Raw genomic sequence first — 17,087 nt, forward strand, 5'->3', positions numbered from 1 at the left:
GTTTTATATATATATATATATATATATATATATATATATATATATATATATATACAGTGTATATATAAATATATATAATATATATAAAAGCCTGTGTATTACTGATTATATTCAACCTGTTCAGAAATCTGGGCCTGATGCAGCAAGGATCGTAAGTGCTAAGACGCACGCCAATTTTCGCGATCTGTGCACGCGCTAACCACAGAGATCGGGATTGCAGTGTGTACGCAGACCCATCGCAGTATGATTGACAGAAAGTGCCATTTGTGGGTGGTGATGGGGGTGGTCAGTTGAATCGCAGGCGTTCCAGTGCGAACGCCATTACAGGGACGTGCATAATTAAGCCCTTGCGATGGAAGACACAGTCAGAGCTCTAGATGCACACAGGAAGCAGCCCAAATCCTGAGTAAGGTCAGGTCAACCACTATTATGCTAATGGGTTTGATGGTTCTCGATGTTCCCGATGTTTATGCTGTCTAGCGAGGTATTGCGGATGTGAGTAAAGGTAAGGGGGTTGCATTTTCTAGTGCTGGGCGTCTACATTTTGTGCTGCGGCAGAATGCGGATTGTATTCATTAGCATATTTTCGCAGCGGCCCGGTGCGTGCGTATGCAGACTTCCATGGCGGATCAGGCCCTAAGTTAGAAGTTTGCATACATTACAGAGCTAGGCAACAAGGTTTTGACACTCCGTGTATTTTGGAACCATAGTCCCAGTATTCCTTGACTGAAGCTGGGTACACATTAGGACGACGGATCGCCCATCTGCCCGATCCGCCGTCCTATCTGATGATTGGTAAGTGCATACACAATTACCAATCGTCGGCCCGATGTGTCGTGATTGACATCACAACTGGGCAGGCATTTACAGTACATGTGCCCACCCGGTTGTGATGCCAGTCATCCCCGGCCTCTTTAGCAAGTGTATGAGTGGTCGGCTGACCGCCCATACACACAGCACAATGTTCAGATATATCTGCAAATATACTGCCCATCAGCTGTGCTGCACAGCCTACGTGATTTGTCTGTGATTATCTGTACACACTGGCAGACGCACACACAATATATTGCCCGTTTAATTGAACAGCCGATATGTCGGCCAGTGTGTACCCCGCATAACAATGTTTGACAGCACTTACTGTTTTCTACAACTGGGGAACCATAACTTTTCTCCCTTTGATTTGCTGAAATGGAGTCTGCATATATGATTGTAATGCTTATTTATTATAATTAGAGATGAGCGGTCCAGATTACCTTGAAGCCAGACCGCTTCGATCTTCTTAATCCGAGCCACATCCGAGTCCTGGCTCGGGGTTTCCCGCCAGCCACGGATATCAGTTCGAGACCGAACATCATCCTCCAAGTGTCGGATTCTCGCGGGTTTGAAGTCCATTCACTCCAGTCCAGTCACGCTTCTGCGTGCTGCACTCTGCTCGGCGGTGTCCAAGTGGGGATGTGTCCATCTCTAAGGGGCTGTGTCCATCTTTAAGGGGCTGTGCTGCTGTGTGTCCATATCTAAGGGGCTGTGCTACTAGGGCTGTGTCCATCTCTAAGGAGCTGTGCTGCTGGGGCTGTGTCCATCTCTAAGGGACTGTGCTGTGTCCATCTAAGTGGCAAGCTGTGTCCAGTCCCCTTAGTCTAATTAATTTCCGTCACAGTGGTGCTGCATTGACTCCGCAGGTTCCACCCACTGTGTTTACAGTGTGACTCGATATTTGTCAAGCAAAAAAAAAATGAAAGTAAAAAGTGAAAAAAATATTTAAAAAAGTGAAAAAATGGTTGTATTACTGCTCTGCCCACTGCACTCCAGTACGCTGTCTTGTCCCAGACTGTGTGCGTAAAAGCGGTCTGATGGCCTGAGTCATTATGGGTCGCATTGCGATCGCAGCTGCGATTGTGCACACAAGTCTGTTGCGAAAATATGATAATGACTGCAATCGCAAAGCGATTATAGAGACAACCAAAGCCAGCATAGAGACGCCCACTACCGCTATCTCACATCTGTAATACATTGCAATCCTGTGTATACATCGGGAACATCGAGTAATATTGGCCCCTCATGCACAATTACAACAGGTCCGACCTTACTCGGAAATTGCTAACCTTGTTGCACGCAGTGAGTACACAAACTGCGTATGTCGTCGCAGTGGCTAATTTATGCATGTCTCTGTAATGGCGTTCAGATGGACTGGCATGTCTGCATTTCGCTGACCACCCCTTTGTCAACACCCCCAAATGCTTACTTCCTGTCAATCACTCTCTGCGATGGGTCTGCGTGGTTTCTGCAAACGCAGTGTGATCGCAATGATGCCTTCAAGCACGCGCACTATGATGCATACGCATTGTGAATTAGAGATTTGTTTGCTTTTGATATTGCTTTTTTTTGTAATAGACACACGGTAAGTATGGTGCAGGTGTACATTTCTTTCTCAGGGCATTTAAACAACTGAAAAATATATTATTCTAATCATTATTGCAAGTTTTTTACTTTTTCGCTTTGTTTCAAAATCAAACATTCTTAAACCACTCTGTAGAAATCCTGTGTTTGCTTCTGTAAAGCTAAATATATCATATTAAGGGGCCCATTTATCAACTAGTTTTATCATATGAAACAAACTTTAAAACTCGCTGCGTATAATAAATAGTGCTTAAGACAATCAGCTCCCAACTGTCATTCTTCAATCAGATGAGAGTTAGGAGCTGATTGGCTAGAGCACCATTATCATAAGCAACGTGTTTTAAAACTCCTGTATGATAAAACTCGTTCATAAATGGTCCCCTTTATCACCTGAATTAGGCCCAATTAAACAAAGAATCTCGAGTGTCTGCGGAAAATCCCAACAACATAGTGAAATTCTGCATTTCTATCTGCCATATAAAATTATGTGCAAACCTCCCAACATATCTGGGAATTTTGAGATTGGTGGCGTAGCTGCAGCATGCTGGCGTGACCATCTCATAGTAAGCGTAGCAATGCCACCGGTGTGCTTGCCCATGCATCAAGTTGTTTTTTTTAGCAGAAAAAAAAATGCTATTTTATTACCACACGCATTAGAGGCACAGTGCTTGCACTAAGTGAATACCTTAAAACTTCACCCACAAATCGGTATTAAAGTCCCAATCATATTAATACTGGATAGTGCCTTCAAATCTACAGAAATTAGGGTGGTTGGGAAGTATGATATAGTATAGTAGATCTTACCTCAATAGGTTTATGATGCAAAAATGGACTCAAGGTTCTAATCAGGGGCACAGAGTGAGAGGGCAGGTACAAAATACCAAGGTCTAAGCCAGTCTGGGGACCCTGGCCTGCCAGAGAGGCATGGCCACACCCTCTAAGAGGGCATGCCCAAAATTCACAATAGGGTATTGCCATGCCCCACACATTGGTCCACGCACCCTGGTTCTGGGGCCCACAAGATCTCCTGATGGCCATGTTTCTCCTCACTACGGTAGCTGTATTAGTAGGATAGTTTTCTTACCTGTCAGTCACAGCTTTCATGAATTCCTCTAGAAGGTCATCGTAAGGTTTGCTCCTCACTCTTTTGTGTCTTAATCCAATATACAACGGGTCTTTTAGTAATTCCTGTAGACAAAAATGGATAAAATGATCCACTCTGTAAGATACAGGTATGTTAAATAATTTCATAGTATTATATAGTTCTGTTCAGATCCTACTGATTAATATAACTTCCATATACGCCAACTTAAGGCTTGACCTTTCACTATTAGGCAGTATTTTATGATATCTGTTTTATTCTGCTTATGTGAAGCCATAACATCTGATATACTACAGTATAAAAGTGAAATATAGTTTTATTCCATTGAGTTATTAATAAATCTTTGTGGAATATACACATGTTCTTAACTTGCATAGTCATCACCTCACAGTCATAATGTTATGCTTGTATTCTGGTAGCGATGCTCTCATGTACACAGTTGCCAAAAACATAATTGATGCCCTATGTATTATCATTTATTTACAGATGTTATGGAAATGCTCTGCTAAGGTCATCTCCTACATGATGTACAGTATGGCAAGTCCTGTGGCACTGCTCTATGATGTGATTAGAATGTCTACTCCCTTCCGATCAAAACTATGACTATATTATTCTTCCACATGTAGTTCTTAGTGTATGTGGTTAATGAACCTGTATAAAATCGAGTTTTATATATATATATATATATATATATATATATATATATATAATGACAAAAGCTTATAAAAGTGAGCTATGATTTTGCATAAATCCTTCCATTACTCCATAAATAGCTTTTTTGAGTTTTGATCTAAGTGGATGAACTACATCAGGTTAGTTTTATATACTGTTGTTGTTAGTGATTCGCAAGCGCAGTGCAAAGTCTGTGTGATCAAAGGGAACTAAGGATAGGTTAAAAGATATTTAAGCTGGGTAAAAATATTATGTGCGTACGTGGAACATTAACAACACATGCACGTTTCACTTAACCTTTCTCCGTCATTGGGCCGAATGGGGTCTACAATACTAATTTTAAAAAATAAAATGGATGATCAGATGGGGGTCATCCAGCAAGAGATCCTATAGATTGTAAGCTTGCGAGCAGGGCCTTCCTACCTATATATCTGTCTGTTATTACCCAGTTTTGTTCTATTAATGTTAACAATTGTAAAGCGCAACGGAATATGCTGCGCTATATAAGAAACCGTTAATAATAATAATAATAATAATAGATCACAGGCAGAATGGCTATGCAGATAAAAGAGTCTGCCCCCACTATGCTCTGATTGTGGGTGATTGGTCCTTCCCCCACCCAGTGAGCTGCAGTGAGGACTTCCCAACTCTCTCCTCCCCTAAGTCCCCGCCCATTCTCCACTCCCACTCAGTCAGTCACCCTGATGATGATCCTCTCCTCCGGAACTCATAGCAGAGAGGTATATAAATATCTAAGGGGGGGTGGTTATCTATTAATGTTCTTTAAGGTGGGGGGGTGGGTAATGTGTAATGGGGGTGTATTAATGTTTTCTAGAAAGTGTGTAACGAGGTGTTTTATAGGAGAGGGGTAGTATAATGGGGATGAATTATTGTTTTGTGAGAGGGGGTAGTGTGTAATGGGGTGTATTAATGTTTTCTAGGAGTGAATAGTGTGTAATTGGGTGTATTAATGTTTTCTAGAAGTGAGTAGTGTATTAATGTTTTCTAGGAGTGAATAGTGTGTAATGGGGTATATTAATGTTTTCTAGGAGTGAGTAGTGTGTAATTGGGTGTATTAATGTTTTCTAGAAGTGAGTAGTGTATTAATGTTTTCTAGGAGTGAGTAGTGTGTAATGTGGTGTATTAATGTTTTCTAGGAGTGAGTAGTGTGTAATGGGGTGTATTAACGTTTTCTAGGAGTGAGTAGTGTGTAATGGGGTGTATTAATGTTTTCTAGAAGTGAGTAGTGTATTAATGTTTTCTAGGAGTGAGTAGTGTGTAATGGGGTGTAATAATGTTTTCTAGGAGTGAGTAGTGTGTAATGGAGTGTAATAATGTTTTCTAGAAGGGAGTAGTGTGTAATGGAGTGTATTAATGTTTTCTAGGAGTGAGTAGTGTGTAATGGGTGTATTAATGTTTTCTAGGAGTGAGTAGTGTGTAATGGGGTGTATTAATGTTTTCTAGGAGTGAGTAGTGTGTAATGGGTGTATTAATGTTTTCTAGGAGTGAGTAGTGTGTAATGGGGTGTATTAATGTTTTCTAGGAGGGAGTAGTGTGTAATGGGGTGTAATAATGTTTTCTAGGAGTGAGTAGTGTGTAATGGAGTGTATTAATGTTTTCTAGGAGTGAGTAGTGTGTAATGGGTGTATTAATGTTTTTTAGGAGTGAGTAGTGTGTAATGGGGTTTATTAATGTTTTCTAGGAGTGAGTAGTGCGTAATGGGGTGTAATAATGTTTTCTAGGAGTGAGTAATGTGTAATGGAGTGTATTAATGTTTTCTAGGAGTGAGTAGTGTGTAATGGAGTGTATTAATGTTTTCTAGAAGTGAGTAGTGCGTAATGGGGTGTATTAATGTTTTCTAGCAGGGAGGGAGTGTAGTGGAGTGTATTAATGTTTTCTAGAAGTGAGTAGTGCGTAATGGAGTGTATTAATGTTTTCTAGCAGGGAGGGAGTGTAGTGGAGTGTATTAATGTTTTCTAGCAGGGAGGGAGTGTAGTGGAGTGTATTAATGTTTTCTAGCAGGGAGGGAGTGGAGTGGAGTGTATTAATGTTTTCTAGCAGGGAGGGAGTGTAGTGGGAATGTGTAGTAACCATTGAACTGGCGTCGTCACATGTGATGCAACTGCAGCCAGCTGCGCTTCAGTTGACAAGGTCGCATCACATGTGACCACACCGACCCACTGTGTGCTCCGGCTTTAGAAGAGGAGACCCGTTCTGCACAATTGTAGAATGGATCTCTTCTGACTTCCCAGTCCACCAGCAGTGATGCAGTGGTCTGTGACTGCCGACATCACTGTCGGCATAGCACCACAGAATGGCGTGCGAATGGCATTCTGGAGCGCATGCGCTGGAAATCAAAGTGTGGGGAGGGGTACTTAGTTCCTCTCCAAGCACTATTTTGCTGATCTGACACACGCTCCGCTGCACTCTGCATGTGGGGGAGGGAGGTGTATATTCCCATTGGGGTGGGGTGGGGTGGGGAACTTGTATCGGTGGAAGTGGTGGAAGGGTACAATAAAGCAAGATGATGCTGGAGTGATGTGAAAATAATAAAGAAAAATGACACTGGTCACAGGGTAGGAGAAGGAGGAGGGGGGTGCAAAAAAACTGGCTTTTTACAGAGGGGGGGCTCCACCCCTGATGATAGTGGGAAGAGCTCTGAAGCAGGGGGGCCCACCGGGGATTTACCCGGCTCACACTCTGACCCTGGTGACAGGGCATTAATGTGAATGGAGCCCTGAGTGTCTTCTGAAGATGTGGTGCACAGAGATTATTGGTTTGTGCATGTGTCACAGTCGCATTGTGCTTTTGATGCGCATGAATTGTAATCACGCTTGCGGTGAGGATGTACTCTCAATTGATTCACAGGAAGAGACCTTTTTGTGGGTGGTTACGGGGAGTTCCGGCCATAACGCGGGCGTTTCTAGGCCTATCCCTTGCTGTGTACTAACCAGCGTCTGTGATTGCGCACGCAGAGAACAAAATTCCAGCGTCTCAGTTACCACGTCCATTCTGAGTGACCATAGACTCACTCGAAAAGTCAACATTTTCAGGATCTGCTTACAGTGCTGCGATTGTGTACTCAGTTACGGGCAGCTGCGAGGGCTCCGGTGGGCGTCTCAATACTAAATCTACCGGCTGATGCATTAGCATATTTTACCAGTTGCTAAGCGGCAAGATTAGCATATGTGTTTGCATTATCATACAACTCTGAATCAGGCCCAATTTTATTTTGTATATTCGGCATTTGCATTTACACTGTAAGCTAGTAAGAAATACTTTAGTTTATCTGCCGTGAATAGATGTCATCCAAGTTTAGTTTAGTTTTTTTTGCAAACTAACTCTTTGTTTCCGTCATAATACAATTAAGTTGTAAAACAACTGGGTGCAGTATTACATGCCAGTATAAGAAAATCTCCTCGTCAACACAATAGAGGCAATTAATTTACAATACTCTGCCTACATACAAAAATATAATCATTTTTCAACACTACATTTAATAGAAAGCTAAAATAAAACGGGAAAGGAAACTATTTCTTTGATTTGTTCCCTTGTTCTTGTGAGTCACCATTTTGGCTTTAATTTTTGCTTTCACATGATATTTTATTTATTATCAGAAGTATATATGTCTGCGAGACACCATGAGAAATAAATGGGTCAGAATCTGTGGTGAATGACCTCATATAACATTAGATAATCCGTACTGTGTGTTCACAAAACATCCCCCTGGAGAAAACACTCAGGTCTGTGGGATATTTCTGTACTGGCTACATGAGCACAATAAAATGTTGTTTTTTTTGTTCATGTGTTGGCTGCAGTTTCATTTATAGAATGTGCACATGTATGATTTGTTTTTAAGAAAATATAAGTTATGTCTTTTTTATGGAGAGGATTAAAAAATGCGGTAAAATTAATTTTCACATGATAATTGCGATAATGTAGTATCGGACAGATGTATTAAGCATACTCGCCAACTCTCTCTGATTGTCAGCGAGACAACCTGAAATAGTGACAATCTCCCTGACTCCCTGAAGAGTCTAGCAATCTCCCTGATTGCACCTTACCCCCACTATGAAGCTGTTATATTAAAATAAAAACAGATACAGTATATACATTCAATAGGATCAGCACAATGATCCCTATGGTTACATGTATATTCTGAACAGTATCAGTGTGTTTTCATCTACATGTAGATCTTACTAACTGCTTTTGGGCTCATTTACATTTGGATATTTGTCAATTTTATGACACGTCTCACAGGTGTCGCAGTACACGTCCACTTTCCTGCATGCTCATAGGTGCTGATTTCAAATCTCCCTGAGATGCTTTTTCAAAAGTAGGCAAGCAGGGGCGTAACCAGAGGTATGGGGGCCCCATAGCAAAATTTCCTTGAGGCCCCCATAGGACTACCTATACAGTGCCCCTGTAGTTGTGCTCATTATGCAATGCTCCCTGTATTAGAGCTCCTTATTCAATGCCCCCTGTATTAAAGCCCCTTATACAGTGCCCCCAGTAGTGCTCCTTATACAGTGCTCCTAGTAGTGCCCCTTATACAGTGCCCCCTGTAATGCCACTTATGCTGTGCCTCTGGTCATGCCCCTTATGCTGAGCCCCTGGTAATGCCTCACATGCTGTGCCGCAGGTAATGTCCCTTATGCTGTGCCGCAGGTAATGTCCCTTATGCTGTGCCCCCTCCGCTGTTCAGTACTTACTTGTCTTCACGCTTGTCAGCAGTCCCCACTCCAGTTTTGCTCCGATATCTGTCCCTGCCGCTGACTAGATCTAACTAGATCCAGCCGGCGCACAGGCTCCTCACATCAGGAGATGCGGGTGACGTCATCAAGTCACCAGCGCACTGCATCACTGGGAATGCTGGCCTCTGAAGCGATCAGAGGTGTCTTTAATCTCTGATCGCTTTAGAGACCAACGTTCCCAGTTGCACCAGCTACAGAGGGTGCAGGGGACACTTGCTGGGCTGGCGGGCCTCCTAAGCCACCAGGCCCCATAGCAAACACTCCCCTCTATAGTTACGCCACTGTAGGCAACTATGGTATTAAGCAGTGAAGGAAGACATTTTCGTGAAACATCATTGCAATAAATCCATTTAGACAAGATTGCCAAACCTACTACTTGCAATATAAAAATAATAATAATATTCATCATCCAAAAAATATGCATCATCAACCCCCCGCTGCGGGGGGTGTTTATGGGATGCGGGAGGGGGGGGATCCGGGGCAATGCGGGGGGTGCAAGGGGGTCGAGGCCGGCCAGGAAAATTTGCCTACTTTTTTGGGCGGCCGAGAGCACCACCCGATTTTCGGGAGCCTCCCAGCCATCCCGGGAGAGTAGGCGTGTATGGCCTCAGATGAAGTGGAAACATCTATTTTATAAGAAGAAGGGGATCTGAGAGTCCACTCTTGTATGAGAAGACGTCCCATGTACAGCTCCTCCTTTTCCTTGGCCTACTAGTGTGTAGGAACCTTCATTACAGGTCACTTCAATTGAATTTTTTAATTATTCTACTTATGTAAGTAAATGGATCCTCAATAAATAGTAGATACTGTATATGCTAAATGGAAGAATGATGCTAATCCTATATTAATGGAAATCTGTAGTAATAATAATATGTTTCTGGTGTGGTTTGCTTGATTGTGCATGCTCTCTCTTTTTTTCAGCGCACCTGATAAAGGGCCTAATTCAGCAGAGGATGCAGGAGAAGAAATCATGCAGATTCCGGATGGTTGTGAATCTTCGTATGTGCCGGATCCGTACTGCGCATGTACAGTACGAGTCTGCAATGTTGCACAGAGTTCGGCCACAGACTGTGGGGGTCATTCAGACCCGTTCGCGAGCAAAGGACGCTCGCAAACGGGTCGATGTTCCCCAACTGCGCATGGGCACGACGGAGGGAGCTCCGTCGTGCGCATGCGCGAGACCCGGACTGTGACAGCCAAGCTGTCGCTCGGGGTCTCGCACCAATGGGGGCGTGCTGTTGATGTTGATTGACAGCACGCCCTCTTTGGTGGGCGTGCCGGGGGCGTGCCTGCCAGACGGAGGCGTTCCCATGGGAACGCCTACCGTCTGGAGCCGGCCCCACCGACATCACTAGTGATGTCAGTGGGAGTGATTTTGGCTCTGATAGAGCCAAAATCACTCATGGGCTTGCGGCAGCGAGACCCTACCGCAGGGTCTCCGTCGCAAGCCCGATGGTCGCGATGGTCAAGAGCGTTCAGCTCTGAATCAGGCCCTTGATTGATAGTCTGCTGTTGTTTCGTGGGTGGGGAGGGGGTGGTGACAGCCTCCGTTTCCCAAAACGGAGGAGTGTCGCCGCCGTTGTGGGGGATTGATGAGGCCAGGATCTCCATCAGCCTCTTTTGTGCATCTGCAGCGGTCGGCTTGCGTGACCCTCCTCCTGCATTACCATATTAGTGCTATTGCACCTGCTACCATGTTAGAAGTGCGATAGCAACTGCGTCCTTTGCTGAATCCGGCCTAAAGATCGCAGCTCAAAAATGATTGCTCATTAAATAGCAGTTTTCGCAAAGCTACTTTGACCTCTTTCCTTTTGATACTTTCCAGTGAAAATATGTTAAACGAAATGCTATATTTGGCAATGAGCTGCAGAGTTTATCACATTCTTTATGCGAAATATGATACATGGGACCCATAGTTTTCTATAAATATAATATACATTCTATGGCCAGATCCAGCCAGCATCATCCACATGTCAATAAAGGGACACTTGTACCTCACAATATATTCCAAATATGTAGACTATTTTGAGCAATAAACCCATGTAATAACCCTATACATTGATAATGTGAATGCACACAAAATACATGGTTATGCAGCTAAACCAAGATATGCTAATGAGTTGTAGATACAAATATTATGGGTGGATGGATGTTTAAGATGCTTATGTGACTAACAGGTCTGTTGCTGACTAGATTAGTGACAATAGCGGTATTTTCTAATCTGCAAGGCATTACATGTGTTATACAGGTTGGGTACACGATCCCAGGGGTGATAATGCCGGTGGTCAGAATCTCGGCAGCATAACCCGATGGTGGAAATCCCAACGCATGCATGTAAGTATTCTACCCCTAACCCTACCTTCCCGTAGCCTAACACTAACCAACCCCCGCAGCCTGACCCTAACTCTCCCGCAGCCTAACACTAACACTCCCCCTAGTGCCTAACCCTTGACCCTAAACCGAACCCAAATACTTACCGTTGTGATTGCAGCCATCGAGATTTCGGTGCCGGGATGCTGACCACCAGCATTTTGTGCGCAGGAATGCCAACTACATCCCGTGTTATACTGTACATTACAATGTTGGAAATCTTTGCTGAGTTGTTGGAAAACTGTTGTTGTTTTTTCTAGTATCATTGCTATTTACTGTAGATTACCAAATATATCCATTAATAACTACTGAATTAGACAAATGGTGTCAATTTCAGCTTTTTTAAATTGAGCTATATAAAAGTATGCTTCACTTTTTTAGGAGCATATTCATTCAATTTGGTGCATTGCAAAGTTAATGAAAGTGCAGTAATTACAAAATAAAATACAATGGCAACCACAGATGCTATTTTTAACCTGGTACAACATAAAGCATCAATGTACTTATTAGTGGAATGTGAACCATTGTGTGATTAAAAAAAAAACAGCACACATCCCATGTGTGTATTCCAATGAGCACACAGTTCTGTGAATTAGCAGCTCCACCATTTTGTGAGTGACAGCAACCTCATTCTGTGAGAGTGCTGAATCTGCAGTTAACCACAGGGTGTGATGGCATACCATATCTGTATTGCGCAAGGAACACGTCCATTAAGGCGTCAGCCTTACTGATCGTAATTTCATTGTTTTTTAAAGTTTGAGTGGCAGAAAATCAATAGGTTTTGTGAATTTTCAGATCATGTCTAAGCAGCCTTAATATGACATGTGAAACCGTAAGGTTTTTTGTCTATGGAATATATATATAATATATATATAATGTTACAAATGTACAATATAATATAAATACAAATAAATACACACACTCACACATCACACACAAATACTGGTGAGTGCCTTCTAAATTGCATTATATGGAGTAGCCCGAAGTTCTGGGAATTTGGATCCCTACCTGAAGTTTGCACCCCTGTGAACATTCACCTAATGGAAATGTGGAACACTTAGACCTGGTACTGTATGAATGTAAGCCACAACATGGAAATGCTGGATGCAAATACATTTTTCAGGATTTTGGGACACGTTGTGTAGTAATATTTCATAGCATTAAACATACTGTAGGTATTAACCTGTCAATTGCTGGAGACAACAACAACGACCTTGTTTTGAATGTTGTAAAATGTCTTTGTACTGTACATCAACAAGATCACAAAACCCAATCATGGAGTTGCAGGACATGTCCCGTTGCTCTGAGGTCATATCTATCTTTATTCCTCTGCCCAGCACTTGTTTGATACTCTAAGCTTTGGGCCTGATTCAGAGATGGATGCTAATGCTGCAGCAAATTTGTACACAGGGGTTCTGCAAAAATAAGCAAATACAAATATAAGCAAATGTTTCACCGCAGGGATTTGTATTGAGACGCCGACCGGTAGCTTCACAAATCCAAGCGTCTGCGCACAAAGAGGCAGCATTGGTTGCAGATCAGTTGATAATCAGCCTTTTCAGTAACCCTACAGTTGTGCAGAATGGCTACAGGAATTGAGATGCTGGAGCCATTTTGTCTGTGTACGGGAGGCAGTCGCAGGCAGAGACGCCCCAAGAACGGTCGCGACATGCCTGCATTTGGGTCACCACCTCCTCGTTGACACCCACAAATGGTCCCTGCCTGTCAATAACTTAGTGAATAAATCCTCACTGCGAGCAACATCTGTAACGAAACATGTAGGAGACATGTTAGCAGCTGCTATAGCATATCCGTCCTCTGGATCACCCCCTCTGTTCTGCAGTGATTTCTGAAACTCATGTGATTTTGGAAGCTATACTGATATTCGTTCTGTAAGTCAGTCTGCTCCTGATATACCCCATTCCAAGCTGTATGAGAATATTCCTGCCTGCACTGTCCTTTACTCCTAATTTGTATAGTTATCCAGGTTATAGGCAAGGACAATGTAATAAAATGAAGGCTGCAGGGTCCAGTCTTCAACTCGGGCAACACTGGGTTCCCAGCTAGTATGAAATGTAGTAAAAAGTGTCTCTTTAAAGCAGAGCCAGCCCTAGGCATAGGCATAGCAGGCAAATGCCTAGGGCATTTGCAATGCCTTAGGGGCATCCCGCCGCTCGGCAGCCCAGCAGTACTAATAATGAGTCACACTGACTCATTATTACAGTACTCTCTCTGCGCTGCCTGTGGCTGGCAGGGGGCCGTACCGAGGAAGGAGGAGGAGGGGGGACTTCTCTTACCATCACTGTATGACCAGCCTGTCACTAGACTGACTGCCTGAGACCCAGCCCCGCCCCCAGAGTCCCCGCCTCCTCCTCTTCATCTGTTTCACATTGCTGCAGTCCTTTCCCTACCTGAGACTCCGCCCTCTATAACCCCGGGTCCCCGCCCCTTCCTGCAGTCTAGCCCTCTCTGTCACAGCCTCTCCTCTCCTGTGACTGTCATAGGGATGGGCAGATCGATTCACCTCATGGCTCAACTCAGTGAAGTGTCTCGAGACACGGCTCTTTAGATAGAGCAAGTGCTGGAGCCAGCAGGGGAGCCAGCGACTCAGAGTGAGTCGCTGACAGCTCCGTCCCCGCGCAGCCCAGCACTACAGCTCAGGGCTCTCACTGACTCTCTTGAGTCAGTGAACTCCCCTGAGCCCTGGCTGTAGCTGTGCGACTCAGTGAGTCGCTGACAGCTCCGTCCCCCCAGGCCAGCTCAAGCCTCTGCACTGACTCAGGAGAGTCAGTGCACTGCCCTGAGCCCTGGCAGTAGCTGCACGACTCAGAGTGAGTCGCTGACAGCTCCGCCCCCTACACTGCTGATCTGACTCAGTGCACAGAAGTATGATAAGGTCGGATCAGCAGTGTAGGGGGCGGAGCTGCCATTCACTAGCTCCCACTGACAGAGAGGCTAGGGGAGGTGTGTGTCTCGACTCACCAAACACTGAGTGACTCGAATCATTCACTCATCTGAATGATTCGAGTCAGTGTGTTGAGACACTCACTCACTAGCCATCTCTAGACTGTCATCATGTGCCATGGAAACCAGCCCCAGCAGGGACCACACATCCTCTTCCAGGACAGGTAAGTGCCAGTCTAGGGGGTGGTATCTGCATGCAATGGGGAGAGGTGTATTGTTTTTTGTTTTCTGGGGGAGGGAGGTTGGAGTGTGTTTTACTGTCTGTGGTGGGGGTGTATTAATGTAGTAGTAGTGTGTTAGTACAGTTAGGGTGTATTAATGTAGTGTGTGTGAGTGTGGGGGGTGTATTAATGTAGTGTGTGTGAGTGGGGGGAGTATTAATGTAGTAGTGTGTGAGTGGGGGGTATTAATGTAGTGTGGGGGGGTGGGGGCTGTATTAATGCTATGTGCATGTGAGGGGTTTGTTCATATTATCTGTGCTATAAATTATATAAGGGTCAGTGATGTTCTCTGCATTATATGGCACTCACTGCGGGTCTCTGTGCATTATATGGCACTCACTGCGGGTCTCTATGCATTCTATGGCACTCACTGCGGGTCTCTGTGCATTATATGGCACTCACTGCGACTCTCTATATTATATGGCGCTCACTGCGGGTCTCTGTGCATTATATGGCGCTCACTGCGACTATCTATATATTATATCACACTCAATGCAGGTCTCTGTGCATTATATGGCGCTCACTGCGACTCTCTATATTATATGGCGCTCACTGCGGGTCTCTGTGCATTATATGGCGCTCACTGCGACTCTCTATATTATATGGCACTCACTGCGGGTCTCTGTGCATTATATGGCGCTCACTGCGACTCTATATTATATGGCTCTCACTGCGACACTCTCTATATTATATTAGCGCTCAGTGCGACACTCTCTATATTATATGACTCTCACTGCGACACTCTATAATATATGGTGCTCACTGCGACTCTCTATAATATATGGCGCTCACTGCGACTCTCTATATTACATGGCTCTCACTGCGACAGTCTCTATTATATGGCTCTCACTGCAAAACTCTCTATATTATATGTCTCTCACTGCGACACTCTGCATTATATGGCTCTCACTGCGACACTCTCTGCATTATATGGCGCTCACTGCGGGTCTCTGTGCATTATTTGGCGTTCACTCCGACTCTCTATATTATATGGCTCTCACTGCGACACTCTATTATATGGCTCTCACTGCGACACTTTCTATATTATATGGCTCTCACTGCGACACTCTGCATTATATGGCTCTCACTGCGGGCCTCTGTGCATTATATGGCGCTCACTGTGACACTCTATATTATATGCCGCTCACTGTGACACTCTCTGCATTATATGACTCTCACTGTGACACTCTATATTATATGCCGCTCACTGGGACACTCTCTGCATTACATGGCTCTCACTGCGACACTTTCTATATTATACGCCGCTCACTGTGACACTCTCTGCATTATATGGCTCTCACTGCGACACTCTCTATATATTTTATGCCGCTCACTGCAACACTCTCTGCATTATATGGCTCTCACTGCGGGTCTCTGTGCATTATATGGTGCTCACTGCGACACTCTCTATATTATATGCCGCTCACTGCAACACTCTCCATTATATGGCGCTCACTGTGACACACTCTATGTTATATGCCGCTCACTGCAACACTCTCTGCATTATATGACTCTCACTACGACACACTCTATATCATATGCTGCTCATTGTGACACTCTATATTATATGCCGCTCACTGTGACACTCTCTGCATTATATGGCTCTCACTGCGACACTTTCTATATTAAATGCCGCTCACTGCAACACTCTCTGCATTATATGCCGCTCACTGTGACACTCTGTATTGTATGCAGCTTACTGTTACACTCTCTGCATTATATGGTGCTCACTGCGACACTCTATATTATATGCCGCTCACTGCGACACTCTGTATTATATGCCGCTTACTGTGACACTCTGGACCTCATTCAGAGTCGGTCGAAGCGGCCGCTCGGTCGTACGGGAAAAGGGGCCAGATATGCAAATGATTCCCTCGCAAGTTGCGTCCCTAAGTTTGGATCGGTAGCTGGCCGACCAAGGACAGGAAGCGGCCGGAAGACAAAAAAATACGCCCCCCCTCTCGTACGCATTACACGTCATCTCCGGGCATATAAGGATTAATCGAGACCATCGGGAACCATCGGAACTGGTCGTAGAGCTTAAGGTTGACCAGTTGACCATACCCTCTCTTAAGCTCTACGATCATGTCAGTGTAAAATCCGCCCATGTCACATGTGCCATGACGCTACTTTGTTAATTATGCACTCCCATAAACCGTATGCACTCCCATAAAATGCAGTTCGCATAATTAGGCACGCCTGCGTTCGGATCTCCACTCCCCCGTTTTAAAGCACCTTCCCCTGTTACCACCCACAAACGCCTCAATATGTCACTCAAACTACCGACTTGGCTGTGCTCAAGGAGAGAGAAATTTCTGATCGTAGCGGCTAGTTTGCGCTAGTTTGGATGAGGCCAGGACTGCTGTGCCGGGAAAGAGGGCGCTGGATGTGGCCAGGGATGCTGTGCCGGGAAAGGGGGCGCTGGATCAGGCCAGGGCTGCTGTGCCGGGAAAGGGGGTGCTGGATGAGGCCAGGACTGCTGTGCTGGGAAAGGGGTGCTTGATGAGGGCAGGACTGCTGTGCTGGGAAAGGGGTGCTGGATGATGCCAGAGATGCTCTGCTGGGAAAGGTGGTGCTGGATGAGGCCAGGGCTGCTGTGCTGGGAAA

General features: G+C 44.6%; 1 protein-coding gene across 2 annotated transcripts in view; it reads right to left on the bottom strand.

The window, feature by feature from the left end:
* The window catches only part of ME1 (malic enzyme 1), a 420,748-nt gene that overhangs the window by 204,721 nt on the left and 198,940 nt on the right, over nucleotides 1-17,087 (bottom strand). For both annotated transcript variants that reach the window (XM_088471866.1, XM_088471856.1), the window contains exon 6: nucleotides 3,482-3,585. In XM_088471866.1, the coding sequence (XP_088327992.1) occupies nucleotides 3,482-3,585 (104 nt within the window). The remainder of the gene's footprint in view (nucleotides 1-3,481; nucleotides 3,586-17,087) is intronic.

The sequence above is a fragment of the Taudactylus pleione genome, unplaced genomic scaffold, assembly GCF_031769625.1.
Source record: "Taudactylus pleione unplaced genomic scaffold, aTauple2 ptg000015l, whole genome shotgun sequence".
Lineage (NCBI taxonomy): Eukaryota > Metazoa > Chordata > Amphibia > Anura > Myobatrachidae > Taudactylus > Taudactylus pleione.